The sequence below is a fragment of the Spodoptera frugiperda genome, chromosome 10 (assembly GCF_023101765.2).
Source record: "Spodoptera frugiperda isolate SF20-4 chromosome 10, AGI-APGP_CSIRO_Sfru_2.0, whole genome shotgun sequence".
Taxonomy (NCBI): Eukaryota; Metazoa; Arthropoda; class Insecta; order Lepidoptera; family Noctuidae; genus Spodoptera; species Spodoptera frugiperda.
Window position 1 is genome coordinate 8,140,410 of NC_064221.1, and position 23,269 is coordinate 8,163,678.

The 23,269-nt window shown below is 39.2% G+C and overlaps 1 protein-coding gene across 49 annotated transcripts in view; it reads left to right on the top strand.

Moving 5' to 3' along the window:
- LOC118277469 (microtubule-actin cross-linking factor 1) overlaps positions 1–23,269 on the top strand; it is a 323,764-nt gene that overhangs the window by 237,676 nt on the left and 62,819 nt on the right. For 42 of the 49 annotated variants that reach the window (XM_050696478.1, XM_050696476.1, XM_050696481.1 and 39 more), the window contains 14 exons: positions 210–11,922; positions 14,445–14,591; positions 15,040–15,144; positions 15,715–15,833; positions 16,229–16,427; positions 16,920–17,147; positions 17,572–17,709; positions 18,502–18,725; positions 19,196–19,396; positions 19,817–20,017; positions 20,471–20,573; positions 21,200–21,307; positions 21,835–21,978; positions 22,717–22,822. In XM_050696478.1, coding sequence (XP_050552435.1) covers positions 210–11,922; positions 14,445–14,591; positions 15,040–15,144; positions 15,715–15,833; positions 16,229–16,427; positions 16,920–17,147; positions 17,572–17,709; positions 18,502–18,725; positions 19,196–19,396; positions 19,817–20,017; positions 20,471–20,573; positions 21,200–21,307; positions 21,835–21,978; positions 22,717–22,822 — 13,736 coding nt within the window. The remainder of the gene's footprint in view (positions 1–209; positions 11,923–14,444; positions 14,592–15,039; positions 15,145–15,714; positions 15,834–16,228; positions 16,428–16,919; positions 17,148–17,571; positions 17,710–18,501; positions 18,726–19,195; positions 19,397–19,816; positions 20,018–20,470; positions 20,574–21,199; positions 21,308–21,834; positions 21,979–22,716; positions 22,823–23,269) is intronic. The other 7 variants (XM_050696506.1, XM_050696508.1, XM_050696504.1 and 4 more) reach the window with 2 other exon arrangements.

A 23,269-nucleotide genomic window follows, 5' to 3' on the forward strand; every position in this document is an offset into this window, starting at 1 on the left:
TTTAGTTTTAATAGATTTGTAGATGTTAATCAACAAGGACGTGTCATTCATCGTAATAAAAATGTCAGCACTAACGAACAAGTTATGCTACAAGTTTTTTTTTTGAGATAGACGTTCATTAGCTCGTCGCTCATTAGTTAGAAATTATATCAATAACGGCATTTAGTTGTAGCAATAATAAACGAAATAATTATTTTCTTCCAAACCAGATACGTCAGAACATCACACTCAACAGAGCTAGACGGTCAACCAGTAAAATCTATGACCAATGGCAAATTAAATTCACCTAATTATACAACGAAAACAATTATAACAGAAGATGACAGACCTGACGTAAGAAACCTAAAGAGGGTCCACAGAATGTATGAAGGACCAAACATTATCGAATCTAAAGGTATATTGCATCCCGAGACTAAAGAAATACTCACAGTTGGTCAAGCGATCAGCATGAGAATACTTGATGTACGAACGGGGCGGCTGTTGTCCGCACCCGACACAAGACAGACAATAAGTATTGAACAAGCAGCCAAAGAAGGTCTCATAGACCCCAAACTAGCTGCCAGACTTACAGGACCGTGCGGTATGACCGAAGACGGCAACGAAGTCACATTAATAGAAGCAATACAAAGAGAACTATACGACGCAGAACAAGGACTTACAGATCCAGCAGAGAAGAGAGTCAAGGTAACTGTTGAAGGCGAAAAGTCCGCACAAGGAATGAGTATTTCGGATGCATTGAACCGAGGACAAGTTGATTTACAAAGAGGTCTATACAGACTACCTAATGGAAGCTACATAACTATTGCCGAAGCCTACCAACGAGGCTACCTCATTTACAATGAGATTATCAAAATAAAATCGAGTGCTCTGTGTCTGTCTGACGCGATTAGCCAAGAATTAGTAGACAACAGCGGTTGGATTCTGGATAGGAACTCGGGCGATAGATACCAAATTGATGTTGCTATTAAAAACGAACTTATTAATCCTAACATTAGAGAAGTAGTCGACCCTAAAAACGATACTAAAATTACGCTTGCTGAAGCGATAGAGAAAAATATTATTAATACTAAACATTCGAAATACGTACATAACATAACTAAAGAGAAACTAACTTTCAAAGACGCGGCAAGCAAACGTTTTATTTGCAAACCCATGACACTTAAAGATGTTTGCGACAACAATCTTATGACTAATGACGGTAAGATCTTATCACCGGCTAATCGGTCGCCTCTGAACATTCTCGAGGCCATTTCCGCGGGTGTCCTTGACAGTGATAACGTTAAATGCATAACTAATACAACGACGGGAGGTCTCCTCACGCTATCGGAGGCATTAGGCGCGAAAATAATTCTGCATGACAACAAATTCCGTGATAATTTAACAGGAGAAATATGTACCATCCCTGAGGCAGTAGACCGTGGATTAATTACTTCTGTTTCTCAAAGATCTATTTTCGATATCGACGGATTTAAAGATCCCAAAACAGGGGAATTCGTATCTTTCAACGTTGCTCTCGGTAAGGGTAACCTTAAATATGTAAACGGTGAGACTTTCCTTAAGTCAGAAAGTGGAGACTGGGTATTCATAGAAGACTGCACTAAAGTGTCTTTAGTTAGGGCTGAAGTATTAGAAATGTTTAATCGTAAGATAGGAATTTATGAAAATGGTAAAGAATTGTCAGTTTTGGACGCAGTGTTTAAAAATATTCTCGATCCGAAAACAGGGCATTTATTAGAAGCGGCTACTAAAAAGCCTATTCCGTTTAACAAAGCTGTAGAAATAAATATGATTACACCTGAAGGTGCGGCTTTACTAAATTCGCTTTTGAATATAACGCTTACATTACAAACTGTTACCAAAACCGTAAAACGGTATGTAACAGTTACCAACACAAGTGCTACGCAACGATCTGAAACTATCATTACATTCGCGGAAGCTATAAGACGCGGTCTTATCGATGAAAATACTCAAACCTTTACTGATCCTACCACGGGAACAGTGTTCCCTATACAACAGGCTTTAGATGAGGGCTTATTAGGTGTCGAAAAGAATGAGCCACGCGTCGTTCATATATCAGACCGCGTTAAGAAAGACTTGGTACCAGGCCAAGTTGTTGAACTAAAAATCACGAAAAAATCGTTCATCAAAGACTTGCCACCCAGTCCTGAAGGTAAAGTTCAAAGAGATAGTGTTAAGCCAGAGACTCTGAAGAGCCCCGACTTTGCCGTTCATGAAACAATCCAACCTCGTGAAGGTTTAGTGCAGGAAATACGAACTGTAACATCAAAATCAGTTGTAACTGAACCCTCGGTAACTTCTATGACTATCAAAAAGAATACGATAGAGCTACCTCGTGGTGGCTGGACTTTGAAAGAAGCTATCCAGCAAAATCTTTTTGACCCATCTACTGGTATGTTTGTTATTCCCGGTACAGACAGAGTTCTAGACCTAGAAGAAGCCATTAAATTGAACATTATAAACGGAGACTCGGCAAATGTAGTAGATCCAAAATCTAAGAAAGAGATCCCTCTCAACCGCGCTATAGATTCGCGAATCATCGACAGTACGGGACATTATAAACATAAAACGGAAATAATTACTATGAAACAAGCGATTGAGCGTAGGTTTATTGTCTTCATCCAACTGACAACTACAACTCATTCACAGAAAGTTATTACTATTACGTCTGTAGCTGGGATGCCGGACAAGATGGAAATATCTGAAATGTATGATGCGCCAACACATGAAATGATAACGGAAGACCAATCAGCCTTGGAACCCGTTCAGGTAAAACCTGGTGTGATTTTTGATCCCGCTACAGCTTTAGTTATTTCCACCTCGTCTGGTGTTTCTGAAAATGTTTTAGAGGCAGTAGATCGCGGATTGTTACCTGCTAACAGCGTTAAAGTTGTTGAACCTCAATCAGGTAGGCCTATATCGCTAAAACAGGCTGTAGAACACGGTATAGTCGACCCTAACACTGGAGAATATAAAGACAAAACTGGAAAGAGAATAAGTCTCGTAGATGCGGCTAAAATAGGTCTAGTTGCAGTAGTAGGTGCACCTCTTGTAGCAGCGTCTAAAGTCATTCAAGTAGTTAAAAGCACTATGGTAGTAGACCCACAAACAGGTGAAAATATACCCATGGAAGTAGCTTATGAAAGAGGGTTAGTGGACCCAGTAACTTACAAAAAATACGAGGAATCTATTAGGGATAGGTCACCAGAGACAGAAGTCACTCAAGAAATTAAGACAACTAGTACTAGTAGCGTGACGTATTCACAGGTTACCACAACTAAAACTCTACCAACAGAAACAACTGTAACTGTTGTAGTTGACCCGAAAACTGGTGAAAAATTACCGATAGAGGTCGCGTATGAAAGAGGTCTTATTGATCCAATATCATACAAGAAATATGAATTGTCAATCAGGGATAGAACTCCTGAATATGCTCAGAGAATTACTACACCAACATCTAGGGACATTACCTTTACTCAGGTACCAAGTGCGACCACACCTGATAAAGTAGTTACTATGGTAGTTGATCCCAAGACAGGCGAACAACTACCTATTGAAGTTGCTTACGAAAGAGGTATACTAGATCCCATTACATACAAAATCTATCAAGACTCACTTGCACTAAATCAACAAGATATTTTAACTCAACCTGGAACTGCAAAAACTGTTCCCGGCACAAGCACGGTCACAATCTCACAGGTTTCTAAGCCTGTATCGGTAGGAGCAGCAGTGTCTGAAGGCTTTATAACTGTTGAATCAATACAAAATAGTCTTTCAGCTGACAATAGACGAGTTATTGAAACCAACGTAATTACTGAAAAGTTAAAATCAAAACCCACTGATGTTATCCAAATTAACAAAACCACTATTAGTACCAAACCCAAATATAAAGTTAACATAGGTAGAGAACAAACTCCCGAAAGACAAGTTCTTGAAACTAAACCAATAGTGTTACAAAAACTTAGAAAACATGTCGTTACTCCAAGTGAAGCTATTGAACAGGGATTGATAGATAAAGACACTGTCAAAATACTAGAAGCCGTCAAAGTTTATAAAGATGAAAATGGTTCACCAATTACTCTTGAAGTCGCTATCGAAAAAGGCATCATCGATGAAAATAAGGGTAAAATCGTTGATCCGGTGCGTGGTGATGTTCTTACTATTAAGGAAGCCATTAACAGAGGAATTCTTGATGTTGAAGGCCAGGATGAAATATTGATTCCATTAGCTAAGAGTCTATCTATTCCCGAAGTTTTAGAACAGGGACTCTTGGACCCAGTCACCGGAAAAATAGTTCATCCTGAAACTGGTGATTTACTGACATTGAGAGAAGCAATAATTTGCGATATTGTTGATCCTTTGTCTAGCATCACCATAGCTCCCGGCAAAAAGATAACTTTGTCCGAAGCTATTGAGAGGAATATTATAGATCATGACAAAAACGTAATTAAAACATCTGACGGTCCTCTTGATTTCGTTTCAGCGGTTAACGCTCAGGTGTTCCCTGAATCTGAAAACAAGCCCGTCATAGACATTCCTCCGGCTGCAATGACGCTTAACATTGCAATTAAAAAGAACCTAATTAACCCCCACACCGGAGAAATGAAACATCCTTTAACTGGTGAAATGACACCTGTAGGTGACGCAGTTAAAAAGGATCTAATTATGGCTATTCCTTTCCCTCAAACGTCAGAAACTTTAACACTAGAGGAGGCACTAGATAAAGGAGCAGTTAATCTAAAACAAGCAACATTTACTGACCCCAAGACTAAACAAGTTTTGCCTTTGGACAAGGCTCTAGAGCAAGGCTTGCTGGCTGTCAAACCAATGACTGATATGCAAACAACTGGTGTTGTAACAACTATCACTGAAACCTTCACATCGCAGCATACTGTGACAACTAAAATGATTGAACTTCTCGCTGACTATGTACTCGTCAGTTCCAACGAAGTTCAAAATACAAAGACTGGAGAAATAATATCTATCGATGAAGCTCGTCGTCAAGGTATTGTACGCGACGAACAGACTAGCAAAGAACAATTCATTACTGACACAAATATCAACTTTGAAGACGCTCTGAATCTCGGTTATATTAATATAGAAGCTGGCACATTTACTCATCCGAAAACGGGTGAAACAGTCACTATTTCTGAAGCCGTTACTAGCGGGCTATTGAACACTGAAGTGCCAGCCGATACTGGTAAATCTAGTCCACAAAAACAAGTTCTAGAAATGTTAGATCTAAACGAGGCATTTGAACTCTTGTTCGATGAAAAGACCCAAAAATTCAGAGATCCAAAATCACCCAATAAGGTTATAACTTTCAAAGAAGCTCTCGAAAAGAAGGTAATTAATCCTGATTCTGTTATTTACAACGTAGAAGCTGGTAAACCAGTGACTCTCAAAGAAGCATTAAATACAGGATTGATTGATAAGAAAACAGGAAAACTAAAAGAACCTAAGACCGGCAAGTCGGTAGATATTAAAAACGCTGCTAAAATGGGTTTGATAGCTGTTGTTGCAGCACCAGTATTAGCTGGTATGGCAGTTGTGCAAGGAGCGAAGTCAGTAACAAGCAAAATTATGCAGCCTAAGCAGGAAAAGGCCGTGGAATCTCCTAGTCGAATTGCAACATCGGAGAAAACTACAAGAAACGAACCAGATGAAGAAGATAAAGACAAAAAGCCAATTAGCAAAGATAAAAAACCAGCACCTAAAGATATATACCAGCCTGGTAAACCTGAAGAAAAATTGCAAACAGCACAACCAACATGGAAAGAGCCAACACCAGCAACTACTGATAAGACCGTACCAGTTGACAAAAAAGTTGTGATTCCTGGTAAGGAACCTTCAAGCCAAGCTCCTGAAAAATACGGTATCAAAGAAGAAACTATTACAAGACAAGACCCTACTCGGGATAGAACTACACAAGAAGTTGTGATTGACAAGAAAACAGTTATAATTAAGAAAGAAACAAGTCCTGATGATGTTTCTTCAGTCGAACCGAAAGACACTAAAAAACCAAAACAGGTTGACGATGAAAAACCTGGTGTAGTGAGTGGTAAAACTGTTGTTACCGAAACTACTACTGTGCATAAAGAGGTGCCTGAGAAACCGAGCCAGGTAACACCAAAAGAACTTGATATTCAACACAAGCAAATTGTGGAAAGACCTAGTCCAATCAAGGACATGGAGCATGTAGTCTTCGAAGAAAAACCAGCTGTAGAAGAGTTCGTAGAAACTATTGTTGAAGGCGGTAAAGTAATTACCGTAACCAAGACTGTAGTTACCAAAACTACGACTGAAAGTCCAGAAGAAATATCTCCTAAAGAACCATTTGGTCAGTCACCTAAAGACCAGCCTGAGAAACAAGATAGAGAAAAGACTCCTATTTCTGAGAGTAAAACAATTGTCCAAGAAAAGAGGACTGTTATAACTACTGCAGGTGCTGAAAAATTAATAGACGATAAACCAACATCACAGATAGCATCACAAAAACCGGAAGATTTCGTACTTAATTACGACACATTTACGAAATTCGATGACGGACCAACCGTTCAAGAAATCCATGAAGTTACTCCTGACGGCAAAGAAATTACTAGAATAGTTACAACAACTACTTCTAAGTCAGAACCTTCAGAATACGTAACTGAGCATAGTAGCACAGTAATAACATCGTCAACATCGACACTAACTACTGTTGAAATAACACAGAATGAATCTTCTTCTTACCAAGTAATCACTGAAGAAGTTAGTGGACCCAAAGACTTTACGGAGACCGTGATACAAGAATATCAAGTTACTGAGGCACCAGATGAGACTGATGATATTCAGATAACTAAACAATACAAAATCTCTCAAGATAGCGAAGATGTGCCTAAGGATGTGTCGGCCGGTAAACCAGACGAATTACAAAGAGATCCAAATGAAAAACCTGGGAAAGGAAAGGATCAATACGCTGCTAAAGGTAAAACGCCAGAATTTGGTGAACAAAAAGAACTTGAACCTGAGAAACCTTTAGAAGTAGCTCCAGGTGTAATTTATGATCCAAACACTTCAGTTGTTATTTCGACAAAGGAAGGCGTTGCTGAAAATCTATTGGAAGCAGTCAACAAAGGCATTGTTCCTGCGGATACTGTTAAAGTGGTTGAACCAAAGACCGGTAAAGAAATAACTCTGAAAGAAGCTATCAAAAAGGGTATCGTTGATAGCAAAACCGGTGAAGTTAAAGATAAATCAGGTAAAAAGATGACTGTCGCCGATGCTGCAAAGATTGGTTTGATAGCTGTAGTCGGAGCACCTGTTTTGGCTGCAGCTAAAGTAGTCCAAGTGGTCAAGAAAGCTATGGTAGTTGACCCCAAGACTGGAGAAAAAGTTCCATTAGAGCAAGCACGCGAGAGAGGTCTTGTCGACGCTGATACTTATAAGAAGTATGAGGAAATGATCAAGACACAAACTCCTAAAGAAATAGCAACTGAAGTATTTGAGCAAACTACTTCTAAACGACCAGAAGGAGTGACGTTCACGGAACAAGTAGTTGAAAATTATACTACCACTACCACTTCCACAACACCAGGAGAAATTGTTATCACAACAACAACAGAGTACACCAAACCTGTAGTTTCTGAAATAACTACCACCACCGTAGAACAAAAAGTAATAGAATTTGGCAAAACCACTCCAGTAAATGTACATGACGGCAAATCGGTGTCTGCCATGCTTATTGATGCGGAAAGGCAGCCTTTGAGAGTAATTGATGAGATCACCGAACAAAATGTAACTAAAGAAAAGGCGGAACCACTTAAGCCGCTTTATGAAAATATTCCATTAATTGATGCTATTGCTCAAGGTAAAATCGAGCCTAAAGTTTGTAGGATTATTATCAATGGTGTCGAATCTCCGCTGACAGTACAAGACTCATTAGAACAGGAACAAATAAGTAGGTTCGCTCCAGTAGATGTTCTGTCCAAGAACTGCATTGTATTACGCGAAGTTAAACCTAATTATACCGTTGCTATTTCACAAAGAATCACCCCTGAAGAATTGTCTGAAATGGGCGTATATGATATCGAAAAGCAAATATTCTTACATCCCGAAACCGGTGCGAAAATTACATTCGAAGAACTCGTATACGGTTTACAGATTTTCGATCCAGAATCGATATTAGTAAAAGATCTGAGCTCTAAATCAGATGATTACATTACCTTTGATGAAGCTATTGCCAGGCCTGTAATTGACAAAACAACTGGCCATATGGTTAATCCTAAGACCGGTAAACGTGTACCTTTCTTAGAGTGTGTACAGTTAGGATGGATAGTTGAAAAACCAGAGGACGTCACTGTCCCTGAGCAGGTTACTATTGAATCTGCACTAGAGCAAGGTCTGTATAATCCGAAAACAGGAGAAATCAAAGACGTCAATACTGGAGCATTAGTACCAATCGGACAAGCTATCGAAAAGGGATTAGTTGATCAAGAATCTCTGCTTATTAAAGTTCCTCGTACTAATGAAGTCATTACTCTATCTGACGCTATCGAGCGTAATATTGTCGAAATTCACGAAGGTGTCATAACCATAATAGAAACTCAGGAAATAATTGAAATAACTGTAGCCATACAACGTGGATTACTAACTGTAATTCGTAAACCTATTTCCATCGTGGCTGTCATTGACAATGATATGTATGAACCCAAGTCTGGTAAAATAAAGGACAAAGTAACGGAACAACTTGTTAGTGTAGGCGATGCAGTAGATAGAAATATCGTTCATCCAACAATCTCAGAAATTAAAGATACTGCCACAGAAAAGTTTATTTCTCTTTCGGAAGCTCTTGACACAAAATTAATTAATCCAGAAACAGGTAAAATTAGGGATAAAAAGACTGGTAAAGACATTCCATTAGATGACGCGTTAAAGAAGGGATTAGTCGCAACTAAAGCGGTTACATTCTCTCTATTCGATGTTATAGAATTAGGATATTATTCACCGGAATCTGGAAAAATTATGAACCCCAAGACTGGTCAATTGATCACTTTGGGCGAAGCTATCAAAGATAACTTGGTTGATCCATCGGATGTTAAAATAAAAGACGACAAGTCTGAGGCTGTCGTACCTTTCGATAAAGCGGTTAAAACTGGTCTTATAGATTTAGAAAAGGGTGTCATTACATCTCCGTTATGCAACCTTAAGGACGCGTGTGATAAGGGATATCTGCTTAGCGACAAAAAGCCATGGACTTTACAAGAAGGTCTGGTACAAGGCTTCTATGATCCAGAAACTGGATTGTTGACTATTAATGACGTGACAATGACTCTAGAGGACGCGATTAAGATAGGTAACATCAACCCTGAGGCTCTCACTGTTAGGAACTCTATTACCGGAGAAATTATTTCATTAGCCGATGCCATCAAGGCTGGTATTATTGATTCAAAGGAAGGTAAAGTTAGAGACCCCATCCACGGTGATAAGATTTCCCTCACTGACGCTTCGGAGCGTGGTCTTATTGTACCAGCTAAACGTAAGCTTAGTTTGCCTGAAGCTGTATTCAAAGGCTTTTACGATCCTAAAACTGGCAAGTTCTCTAATCCTCTGAGCAAAGAAAAGATACCAACAGACAGAGCGATTAAGAAACGTTTAATTGATCCACAGTCTACTCTAGTCCACGCCGCGGGTAAAGTAATACCCTTCGAATTCGCAGTAGATAGGGGAATTATTGACAGTAGGACGGGAACAATCAGGCTAGGCGATGAGAATATTGACTTCCGTGAAGCATTTGAGAGAGGAATCCTCGTAGAGGTTCGTAAACCGATGTCTCTGATCGAAGCATTTGAGAAAGGCGTATACAATGAAATAACTGGACTATTCATGGATCCTCAAAGTGGCAAAAAGTACACTCTTGTTGAGGCCATTAAACTGAACATGATTGACGCACATTCAGTTCACATCTTGGACAATAGGCTAGGCAAATGGGACAAGATAACTCTACCAGAATCTCTAGAAACTGGTGTCATTGATGATCAGACTGGCAGGATTAGGAATATTAACAGTGATAACGAAGAAATCAGTTTACGTAAGGCTTTCGAAATAGGTCTGCTAGTAGACAGTAAGGCGCCTATCAGCCTTCAACGTGCGTTACACCAAGGACTGTACGATGACAGCACTGGTAAAATTATCGACCCGGCAACAAACCGTAAGATCACTTTACACGAGGCCCTCAGAAGGTCTATCATTAGTCCTAAATACCTTTGCTATTTCGATAAGAAATCCGAGAAACCTCTGTCTTTGGGCGATTGTTGTCGCAGTGAGATAATCGATAGGAGAAGCGGTAAATTCCACGAACCTGGTTCTGACGTCCCAGTCTCCTTGTCTGAAGCAATGAGCTTAGGACTTATTGTTGATATTGAAAGCGCTGGATTCACTCTATATGACGCCTTAGCTATGAACATGTACAGTATCAACGAGTTAGCATTTATACACCCTGTGTCAGACAGGCCAATTTCCCTCAAAACAGCTATCACCGAGGAGTTCATTAACCCCGAAACATCGTTAGTAAAACATATTCCAAGCAGTAAATATATCAAACTCAGTGAAGCTATTTCAAGTGGTATTGTTGATGATGAAAACAGCATTTACATCCTACCGAACGGTAACCAGATCAATCTGCTTGACGCTAAACATCGCGGTCTTATAGTAACAACTAAAAAGAATTTGAGTCTCGAAGAGATTATTAGAAATGGTCTCTTCCGAGCTGATAACGGTAAAATTGTGGATCCTAGCACGAACGAATTCGTTGACATCAACAAAGCTATCGAAACTAACTTGCTTAATCCAGATCTTACTGTAGTCAAAGATAATTTCACAAACAAATTCAAACCTCTACCAGTCGCTATCCAACAAGGTGATGTAGACGTCAGCAAGGGAAGGGTCATTGACACCAAAGCAAAGAAAACTTACAGCTTAGACATTGCTTTCGACAAAGGTCTTCTCGTTACTGTTATCCAACCCATTACATCCCAAATGGTAATTAAGAAATACGTATCCGACTCTGCAGCTTCTAAAGAACCAATTCTTAGGGAGTTCACACTATCCGAAGCTATAACATACGAATTTATCGACCCTGAAACGGCTGTAATCAAAGATCCTCATAAGAACAAATACATTCCATTAAAATTAGGTATCACCGAGGGAATTATCGATAAAAACGCTAAGGGTTCGTTCGACACTCAAAATAGATCACAAACGCTTTGCTTCGTCTTTGAAAACGGTTTGATTGTGTACGTCCGCGAACCTCTAACGTTTGAGCAAGCGATCGAAAACGGTCACTTGAACGTAGCTACCGCTCGATTCACTGATCCTCACTCCAAAGAAGTTCTTACGATTAGAGACGCGGCCACATTGGGCTACATAGACCCCGACACGGCACTCATAAAAGATAATCTCAAGAAGAGGTTGGTCAAACTCCCTGAGGCATTCCGCAAAGGCCTCATGGATGCTGAGAAGGGCAATATCCTAGACACTGAGACCTCTAAATTGAACACCTTAACGGCTGCCATTGAGAGCGGGCTTCTCATGACTCCTAAAAAGAGCTTCACCTTGATAGAAACCCTAAACTTCGGTATATACAACCCAACAACCGGAGCTCTTAACGATCCTTTCATTACCACAAGTGTGATGGATCGGAAGAGGTTGAACTTAGGTGAAGCTATTGCACAAGGAATCGTAGACCCGTCAAGTACTGTCGTCAAAGAACCAGAGACAGGAAAGATATGCCCATTGGTACAAGCGATAGAACAGAAACTAGTTGATCCCGTCGAAGGCAGGCTCACCATAGACCCAGTCAAATCGATCAGTCTGGACTTAGTCAAAGCTCTGAAGAAGGGCTACTTGCTGCCAGCAGAAACGAGGGTAAGTTCTCTTCTTATTTTGCTTCCGTCTTTGTGCTTCTATCAAGCAAAGGTGTTGCTTTACATCTTCCTACTTCCGTTCTTAGAAGGTGATCTCTATCTAAAACGTTTGGCTTGAACATTGGCATGGCACGACCCACCGGACTTTAGTGTCGACTTTCGGGGTTGTTGAGCAAATTGGTGACGTCACAGTTTTGTACATTGTGGCCTACACTAGACGACATTACCTACATACAACATAACTTAGACATTTCAATACTTATAGCTATAGATATTTTCTTTGAAAGTAGTGGCAGCACTTATACATACTATATTATTCACGTACATTTTTGATTTCAGTAAGGTTAGCTTTCAACTTCTTAGACGAGATATTGAGCTTATAAAGTAGTGTAAAACTTCAGTGCCTTGTGTTGTCCTTAAATGCTTAATATAGGTTAGACCGCTCATCAATCGCTGGTCTTTCGCCGAAGGGCTAGCGATTGTGCAGTGTGCTTACCACCCATTGTACTAAGGCTCGATGTATGTTGTTTTTTATTTCCAGCCGTTGCCTGCGATGCTAAAGAACCCTTTTGAGCTAAATCGTGAATGCTTGCCTGTGAGGGATCATATTAACGACGATATAAAGAACCATCACCGTTTCGCCAAATACCTAACCTCCCATTCACATTGTGCTAAGAATTTTGAGGTCGCGATGGTGGGTTCGAGGGGCCCACTCGACCAGCTTTATTATGTTCGCTTCCATTAAAAACCAGTGTACTATGACTGCTGGTCCGTTCCGTTTTAGATTCTCTCCTAGAGTTCGAATTCGAACGACATACTCATTCCTTGGACCTGTGCTCACATGTTTTGGAATGCATGAACAAAGCTATGCTCTTGTGACGTTGATATAAGGCGGAAATTCGCAAACATTCACAATATCGAAATGGTAAAACATTTTCAACACACAAACACGGAAGGTAGTATTTATTCATTATCGTCTTTATTTGAGAAGGAATAAGGCCGGTAATGTGTTTAGCATACGTTACATGAATTATGCGACGTAGATGAGCTATGTCTTTGGTTGTCATATGTTTTGTATTACTGAACATTTGCAATACATTCACCTCTTTTGTTAGAGGTGGTGATATTCAAATGTTCTTAATGCAAAATCTTTGAGAACTAAGTGACGATTGTACGCTACGTCAAATATTTTGTTGAACGTAAACTAGATGTGTTAACGGTTACAATGTGATTTCATTTTAATAGTAAGTGATTACTTTTTAATGTGCGCTTAACACTTGAATGGTCCAAGTTTTCGTACCGCAGTTTTATAAAAGTAGTTTTTGCTTGATATGAAACTTTTATAAAATTGTTCTCATCATTGAATTCTCTGGCGGTTGAAGTGTTAACTTTGATTAATTTTGATGTAAATGAAATCGCATTTTTTAATATTGTTTAAATGTAAAATACGTTCGTCGTCTGTTTACGTGTAAATTCTTGATTTGATCTTAAGCAATACTTCGTTTAATAATACTATTCGAAAATACTTACTATTTATTTATATTCTTACTTTTCACTGTTCAAAAATACTCTTTAAAAGTTTCAGATTTCCTCAAAGGTATTCTTTAACTTATATTTTTATTCCTATTTTAACAAATAACTCTAATACAAACATTAATATTAAGATAATATCAGAAGATGTTGATACCATAGATAAGCGCAAAAAGGCTGAACATTGGAAATATTTTTAGAAGTAACGATTAAATTTACTTCTGTACCCTTAGTACAAGTTTGCTTTACGTTTAAAGTAATCAAAACGAGAGCGCGTTCGGCGTTCTGATTGGTCGACTCGAATAAACCAACCAATCAGAGCGCTGAACGCACTCGTTGTACTAAAGGTACTGTATTCTCCCGCGACAGAGGCGCTAGTGTGCTTACTAAGAATGATATAGAGTTGTTACTTCTTTAAAATATTTCTGATGTTCGCTTGCAATATATAATTACACCGCTTGCATGTATCGCTTGGCATGGAAATCTTTCTATTTGTTCGCAATCTTCGGTCCTGTTGTGAAATTGTCATCTCATTCTGTCTTATTGGCTGTCTGTTGTCGCCTCTTGTTTGAAATTTGATATTGTTTTCGCTTTCTGTCTGCGTAGTACTTGATTCAACATTCTTTTACAGGTTCTCTACTGGTCTGCATGAGCTATGATTCTCATGGGGCATGTATTCAACGCTTTGCAACAAAATCGATAACACTAATCGATATCTGCGTTAAAATATCGATACTTTATTTATGCATCGTGTTTTTAATGCATTTCTACTTGAACTGTTGCAAAGCGTTCGTGTAAAAATATGTAATTTTATGTCTGAATATGTCTTGTACAGTTTCCAATGCATTTCAATGTTAATATCACTTTGTTAAGTGATTGCACAGAGTAGCTAGTCAAGCATTGTACAATTTGCTGTAGTATAGATGCACTATGGAGCTCTACATTAAAATACTTTACAAAGAACGTGTACTGATGTGTTTATTTTATGTGTAGCAAGCAGTGGAGGAGAAGTACAGGCTTTGTGACGAAACTCTATCTAAGTTACTGGAATGGATCGCTGTGGTTGAAGAGAGGCTTGCCAATCAAGAGGCCGTTAAGGAAGACATGGATGAACTGCGCAACCAGATCAATATCCTTAAGGTAACTATCCTTTATTTGTATAAACCGTGATCCGTTAAAACTGCCAATAGAAAACTGTTGAAGGCAAATCCTCCGCTAATGTCGGTCACCGGTGACCACCACGGCGTTCAATGTATTAATGGTTATTTTTAGTAGGATTTGTTTAAACTGTACCCTTATACGTCTTGTTCGCATTACTCTAGCATTTAAGTCCAGTAGCGAGTACTTAGTAGCTCTCACTCGCTTCTGTTCCAAAATCGAAGCGAGAGAGAGCTACAAATACTCGCTACTCGACTAAAATGCTTGCAATTGCGAACAAAACTGCATAAAAGTGGGTGTTGCATATAATTAATCACCACTGCCTAACCCTTTGGAGATTAAAAACATGACGACTGTCTCCATTACAGAAGTCAATTTATACCTTAATCTCTCAATAATACAGTTTCTAATCGAATTATATATTCTGCAGCTCATCAAGGATGACCTGGAGAGTCACCAGCGCCAGGTGTCCGCGTGTGCTGACCAGGCCAAGCAGCTAGTCGTCTCCGGCGGAGATGTGCTGGCACCTCATGAGGTAAGACATTGAATATATCCGTACTATAAGTAGCAGTAGAAGATTTTTCTATGGTAAACAAGCAAATGGATCATCTGATGGTAAACAATCGCCGCCACCCATGGACACCCGAAACATCAGAGGTGTTACAAATGCGTTAACGGCTTTTTGAGGGTTACAAATATAAGGGTTTTTGGGGAATCGGGTATTGGGAAGGTTAGGAAGCCTCCGGTAACCTCACTCACAGGACGAAACACAATGCAAGTGTTGTTTCACATCAGTTTTCTGTTAGGTGATGGAAATTTCTTTTGCAACAATATTTTGTTTTCTTTTTATTTAAACCGTAGCCCCACACTAGAATTATCTCCTGTGTCGTGGGTGCGTCTATAAACATAAAAGTTCATATACCCATCACACCCAGATCCTAAACAACAATTTGTGGATCTTAATCTTAACAATAGATAAACCTGTCCGCCTCCTATTGTCACACACACCTGTCTACATCACAACTATCGTCTCACTACATTGAACACAATCACAATATAAGTCAATTTATTCGTCCATTGTTCTAACTCACTTGTTGCTCGCTAGGTGGCAGCACTGGAGCGTGGCGTCCGTCAACTGAAACAGCGCTGTGACAAGTGCACGGAGAAGTGTGACAAGATGCTCAGGAGACTGGCTGCGGCGAGAGACGAGCTTGGAAAGTTCACGTAAGTATTATATTGTTTGTATTGTAATTTATAAGCTCCGTGTGTGGCTCGAAATGACTCGAGTCTTGCATGTACAAAATTTAAAATGTAATAACTTGCCTGTTCTATTTTGATTTTATCATATTATAATATCATAAACATTTATTAAACTTTCTGAGTCCGAAAATATCATTTAAAAAAAAATCTTTATAATAAATAACTATCATGAGCCTTTCAGTTTTTCTCACGTACATTAAAGAGAAAAGCTCTACTAGTTCCGAGCTGCGGGACGTAGCCGCGTCTGCGCATATTGTGACACGAAACTAACTAGTAAATCTATTCTCCATTAATGTACGTGAAAAAACCATGATCCCTGTATCATGACTAAGATACTAAAAAGCCACCTCCTCCTGCAGCAACGAGCTGAACACCTTCAACACCTGGATGGAAGGTGCCTACCGCACCCTAGAGGACAAGGAGGCGGCGCTGTCCAAGCTGAACAGCCTGCCTGACCAGAGCGAGGACGTCAGAGAGTTCGTGAGTGACGTCATCGCCCACCAGGCCGACCTCCGGTTCATCACCATGTCGGCTCAGAAGTTCGTTGATGAGAGCAAGGTTTGTGGTCTTTGAAATTTGTTTTATTTTTTTTATTTTTAAGGGTGTGTTTTTTATTGCTATGGGTGTATTTTTTTTTATTCTTAAGGGTGTATTATTTTTTATTCTATAGGGTGTTTTTGTATTGAAATGAACTCGTTTGAATAATTGTCAATTATAAGTTTACTCGTAAACAGTATTGTAATTAGGTTGTATTTCTATCTCGTTGATAAATTGGTTACAAATGCGATTGATGACCAAGGGGTTTACATTCGATTACTTGGTGGTCGAGCAGTCAAGTAATATTAAAAATAAAATATGTAATAATGACCAGTATAATAATATTTATGGTATTAGGCTAGCTCCTAGTACAAACTCAAACATTACAATTTAGTATTTGACAATGAATTTTGAATCACATCATATCAACAACTCTCTATTTACAACAACCTCAGTGTATTTAAATAACATAATTATAGTCATGTCTAATCTATTATATTTTTCTCTAACCAGGAATTCCTCTCAATCCTAAACGAGTACCGAACCTCCCTCCCATCCCGGCTGTCCCACATCGCGCCGCGCTCGGAGAGCGGAGTGCGGGAGGGCGCCGGCAACGCCCGGCGGCGCCACGCCGACCTGTGTGCGCGGGCGCAGCGCCTGCAGGACTGGCTGCGGGGGGCCGCCGACGTCTCACGGCACTACCATGACGCCCTACAGCGGGCTGGCAAATGGATTAACGAGGTTTGTTATTCTAATATCTGTCTTAATACAACGCTAATAGAGTTGATTTTACATTATATTCTGGAATTCTTCTTTAGATTGAGCTACAAGTCTACTCAGTTCTATTAATTGTCAGCCCCGATGTATTCATCACAGTCTTTTAGTGAAAAATTTATAAAAATTTAACCATATCGACACCGTCATAGATCTCATTTTACAATGTCAGATTGAGCCACATGTCCGATTAGTACTATCAGAGCAGCCCCAATCTGAGCAAATCAACCATATCTTAACCGTCATATAACTCATTTTTCAATATACATCTTCTAGATCGAACCACAAGTCCGTTCATTACTATCAGAACAGCCCCAATCAACCACACATCGTTAATTTAAAATCAAGTATATCATAACCGGCATAAAGCTTATTTTCCAATTTCTTATAGATCGAGCCACAAGTTCGCTCAGTACTATCGGAGCCAGTCGGCGGTGAGCCTCGCGCGGTCGAGTCTCAACTGTCGAAGGCCAAGACTCTACACAACGAGATCATCTCACAAGGACGGCTTATTGATAATGCTAAAGATGTAAGTATTAATGAAGAGAATACTTTATTGTTATAAAGGGAAGGTTTAAATTCGTGTGACTGATGATTTTTTTTTTCCTATAAAATTATCTACGTATATGTTTATTATGAAAGAGCTATCTCTTTCACTGTCTCTGTCGAAGCGACGCATCGTGCGTATTTGTGAACCACTATGCAGAGTTGAGTCAATATTTATTTAATTCTTTATGTTTTCGAATTAACTGATCCGGGGTACAAAATTTCTTCACTATTGTAATCTTCAAACACAAAACTACCTCCCATTAAACCTGTAGCAGATAGTTTTAGAACATCTTATATTACTATGTAAGGTGTATAAGATGTCATTGTACTAGCAAATCCGGCGAAGTCCGTTTCGCCACCAATAATTTTCCGGTTTTCCAGCTTTTCTCTAAAAAAATCCTGAATTTTCTTTGCTATAAACCTCACGAAGCCCGAGACCTTTCCAACGAATGCGGAACCGTGGAAATCGGTTCGTGCGTTCTGGAGTTATAGCGTCAGGAAGGAAAACCCGTCTTATTTTTATATAATAGACTAGCAAACCCGGCAAACTCCGTTTTGCCGCGAATGATTTTCCTTATTTTCCTGTTTTTTGTTTTTTTTTATTTTTTTGCTATAAACCTCACGATACCCGAGACCTTTCCAACGAATGCAAAACTGTGGAAATCAGTTCGTGCGTTCTGGAGTTATAGCGTCAGGAAGGAAAACCCGACTTATTTTTATATAATAGATTACAAATCAACTACACAACCCTAATACCTACCTCCAATTCCAGGCTTGTGAGCAACTAGTCAAGTCCCTGGAAGGCAACCTGACTCCTTCAGAGATCCGTCAGCTGGAAGTACCAGTACTGGACCTGACGTCACGGTACAAGGACATCACTGATGCAGTAGGCTCGCGCTGCTCGGAGCTCGAAGCTGCTCTGCTGCAGTGCCAGGGGCTGCAGGACGCTGCTGAAACACAGGCGCACTGGGTCGGACAGGCAGAGAGCTTGTTCAAGTAAGTTGTAGAGTTATGAAGGTGGATTGTGTATTTTGTGTGCTGATAAATTTTCGAGTAATCGAATAATATCGGGTTCGATTCCCAGTCGGGAAAATAGCTAAAAAATAAGTCTATTGTCCAGTTATTTTGGAAAAGATATAAAATGTAAAGTTCAAAAGATAGAGTCACTCTAAAGAGTAACCAAATTACCACGAGATCCACGACATACGTACAGATACAGATTCTATAACCTTTTTCTTTCTTTCTTTCTTTTTTTCTTTCTTTCTTTAATTGCTATTAATGAGAAGCCAACCCGCATTTTATTGTAATCTAAATATGGTTAAAACTATGAGTCGTAAAAAATGGCTAAAATAATATGTCACATTTTAATATCAAACAAAACAAGACCTTATTTTACCTACCTACCTAAACCTATAATAAAACTGCATTTAATTTTCAAAACACCTAATCCCCTCTAAATCTTTTAGGAGCCAACAAAAACCCGCGTCCCTCATCCGAGAACGTTTGGACGAACAAATCCGTGAACAACGCATCAGTATTGGCGAGTTGGAAGCAAGGCGGCCAACGTTGGCCAAACTGTTGGCCAGTGCGCGCCAGGCCGCACTCACGCCATCCAACGCTAGGATCGCTAAGAAACTAGAACAGAGGGCTGAGGATATCTATGCGAGGTAAGAATAGTTTTTTTTTTTTTTAATGAGACAAGCTTGCCACCACCTCCCATACTGCTGCAACTCCTGTAAGCCAGGATCTACAGTAGATACAAATATGAAAACACCGGGATGCTGAAGTCCGACGCGTCCCATTCTTAAGGATATTTTTATGGTATAACCCGGTGAACTAGCTGACGGATCACCTGATGGTAAGCTATCGCTGCCGCCCATAGACATTCAAAACACCAAAGAGTTAGGAATTTAAGGGCTGTTAGGAAATCGGGGATGGGTTTAAAATTAAAAGTGGAGTTCAAATGGTAATGACTAAATACCCAATGCCATAGAACATAGCACACCCTTTACCAAAACGTTGTTTTTTACCATGGAGTACTAAAATAATTCGATAAAACCACCCTTACATTACCTATTTCTTTCTAGATACGAGAAACTAGTAGAAAGATCATCGAAACGCAGCGAGTTCTTGGAGGAGGTGTCATCAGAGCTGGCTCACTTCAGTGGGCAGGCCGCCACACTGGACGCTGCGCACGCACAACTACTGGAGCAGGCCGACACCAGGGAACTCGCCAGGATGCCTGCTGAGGAACTTGGCGGCAGACTGGCGCAGTTGGCTAATTACAGGTAGGTTTCATTGGAATGAATAGCTCTAATGCCCTAATACTCAAACGTTACTCAATTTTAAGACGCTCCCAAAACTAGTTCTGTCCCTATCAATTCTTTTTAAAATGACAGAGATAGCACGATATTTAAGTACAACTTAAAATTGAGTAGCATTTCAGTATTTAGGCGTAAGAATATGATAAAAAAGCAAAAAATCTGAACCAGAAAATAATAATAACATTTCTAGTCAAACTTTTGTTTCTATTAACAAAAAATAATTTAATGACTGAAGTTTATTGTACATGTTGAGAATATCACACTTTTAAATACATTTTACAATCTTTATAATTTCCAAAACATACTCAAAGTATATTAAAATAAGATTCAACTTCAAATATACAGCTCTATGTTCAATGGAATAGTTTTTACAATCATTTATTTAAATATATAACACATGTATATTTGGTGTAACAGGGACAAACAGATGCCGTTGTTAGAAGAGTGCTTACGTAACGGCAAGCAACTGATCTCCAAGAAGGATGTCACCGATACCCACGTTATTCGGGATAGAATGAAGGTGTGTACTGATATATAAAAATTTAATTAAAGTAAAGTAATCCTTATTACAATTACTATAGATATTAATTTTCTCCAACAAAGTTAAGATATTAATCATTCTAAGCGCGTACTGATTTATTAAAATTTAATTAAAGTAAAATAATCCTTATTACTATCACAATAGATATTAATTTTCTTCAACAAAGGTAAGGTATTCATTATACTAAGCGCAACTGCGCAAAATTATGCGCAAGTAAAGACAAGAGTTAGCGCAACGAACTTCATATCTAATAGCTTTTACTCTAATTCGTTATTATTATAAACTAGTGATTCTTATTACAAAGAACTAAGATTGCTGGGCATTAGATCCCTGGTTCGATTCCCGGGTCGGGCAAACCATTGTTGGGCTTTTTGGGTTTTTCGAAAATTTCTCAGTAATAGCACGGAGTTTGAAATTGTGTATATGGCAATAGGCCCCCTATTACATGGGACCCCCTTCTATTATCCCTTCCTATTACATGGGACTAATAACATAAATGGTAGACCGTAACATGCCGTGTCGTAACATGCACCTCTGCCTACCCCTTCTGAGATAAAAGACAATACGAAAAGAACTTAGTATTAATAATATTATGTTATATTTAGGCTTTGGAGAACCAGTGGCGTGACTTCAACGCGACCCTGGAGGAGAAACAGAAGCTGTCCAAGCAGAGAGCCGACCAACTCAACCAGTATGAGTCGCTCAAGTTACAGGTAAGTTTAGCTGGCTTTTGTTACATACACTAAATATCAGGATTATGGGTGAAAACATACAAGTAATAAATCTCATTAGATATATGGATGTGTGTTTGTGTGTGTAAATTATTTTGTAACAGTAATGAAAAGTATGAGTTTTGTTTTACGTTGAACGGGATTGAAGCGAGATCGCGTTCGGTACTCTGATTGGTTGGTTTATTAGATCCGGCCAATCAGAGCGCTGAATGCGTTTTCGTTTTGATCTGGTCAAACGTTAAGCAAACTTATACTAAAGCCGGTCTTGTAATTCATATTTTTATACAACATAAAATATTTACTTCACGTTCAACAAAAACTTTCAAATGCAATAGTATTTATATACCATACATTAAAAATGTTTCTTTCTCTGATTTTTCTAATGCCTCTGAATGCGACAGTTAATCCTGAAAGTCATCTTTTCTTGATCTAACCATCTTTCAAAACCGACTAATATCTATACCACAAACAAAACTATAAAGCAATCTAATCCCCCTTGCCCCGTCCAGGTGCTAGACTGGCTCCAATCGATGGAGAGCCGCGTGACGCGGCTGCAGCCGGTGGCCGTGGACCTCGACGTCATCAAGCAACAACAGGACGAGCTCAGACCTCTCGCCAAGGAGTATAGGGACTTCTCTATTACTATTGATAAGGTACGTTTGACATCCGGAGCTGCGGACTACCTAACGGGTTTACCGGGGCTCCGGCTCGAAAAGCAGGAGAAGGAACGGGGTGGTTTTTAGTCAGTAAGAGTCTGACTCCCTCTCGCCTCGCCCAAGGCGGGAGAAGTCATAGGATGATTTTCCACCCTCAAAAAAAAAAACGTTTGACAAATATATGAAAAGGATAAGAATGATAAGAAAATTTCTCAGTATTAGCACGGAGCCTGGAATTGTGCCCCGTATATGGCAATAGGTTCACCCCCTATTACATAGGACTTATACCACAAATGGTGAAAAGGGGGTGTACATTTGTATAGCGGCATTACGTGCCGTAATGTGCACCACTGCCTACCCCTTCGGGGATAAAAGGCGTGACGTTGCACGATAAAAATAGTGTATGCCTGTGTCGTGGTAGCCCGGAGGTTTAAAACTTCTTATGCATGAGCACGCGGGCTTAAAACCTACCAACAACTAGTACCAATGTGACTTTTTCCTAGTTACATGTACTTTCTAAGGTTATTTAGACACCACTGACAAACGGCATCGTGAAGAATTCTGGGCTTATAACAGAATTACGACAAGAGTATATTGAAGTCTCTATGACTTTAATAGACTCAAGATTAAAAAACAACCGATGATATAGTAAAATGAACCTTTTATACTTGGAAACAGAGTCGATATTGCAATACAGCATTACATTCGCTTCTAAAAACTCCTTTGTTCCCGTAGGTGAACGAGGCAGGTGCAGTGTACGAGGCGCTGACCCGCGGCGACCGCGCCGACAGTCCGCATCGCAGGAGGCAGATATACAGCCCCACCAAACGACAGACTCCCAGTAAGATATACATACTTACTTAGCTATATTTGTATAGAATATGACCTTATATTTGAAGACAAATTTAAAAAATCTAGTAATTTTCTTGAGTTATCTTCATCACTGTGTTTGAGCATCTAATCAGTGAAAGAATGAATGAAGTATAAAATAAATGCGAATAAGCGAATAACTTCAACAATTCAGAGAAACCACATATAAAAATCTTAAATAACTTCAAAATTTCAAATTTGTCTTCAACAGTTGAAAGAACCTACATATAAATATATTAAATAACTTCAATTTCTAAAATTGATTTCTAAACTATCAATTTTCATATAATACAAAAGTTGTTAGTCACTACTTTGGGTAAAGAATTCATTAGCATATTGCAACTAAATTTGATAATGCTATCAACCTTTTGGACACTACCACGCAACGAGATTATATTACTTTAAAGAATTAATAAAT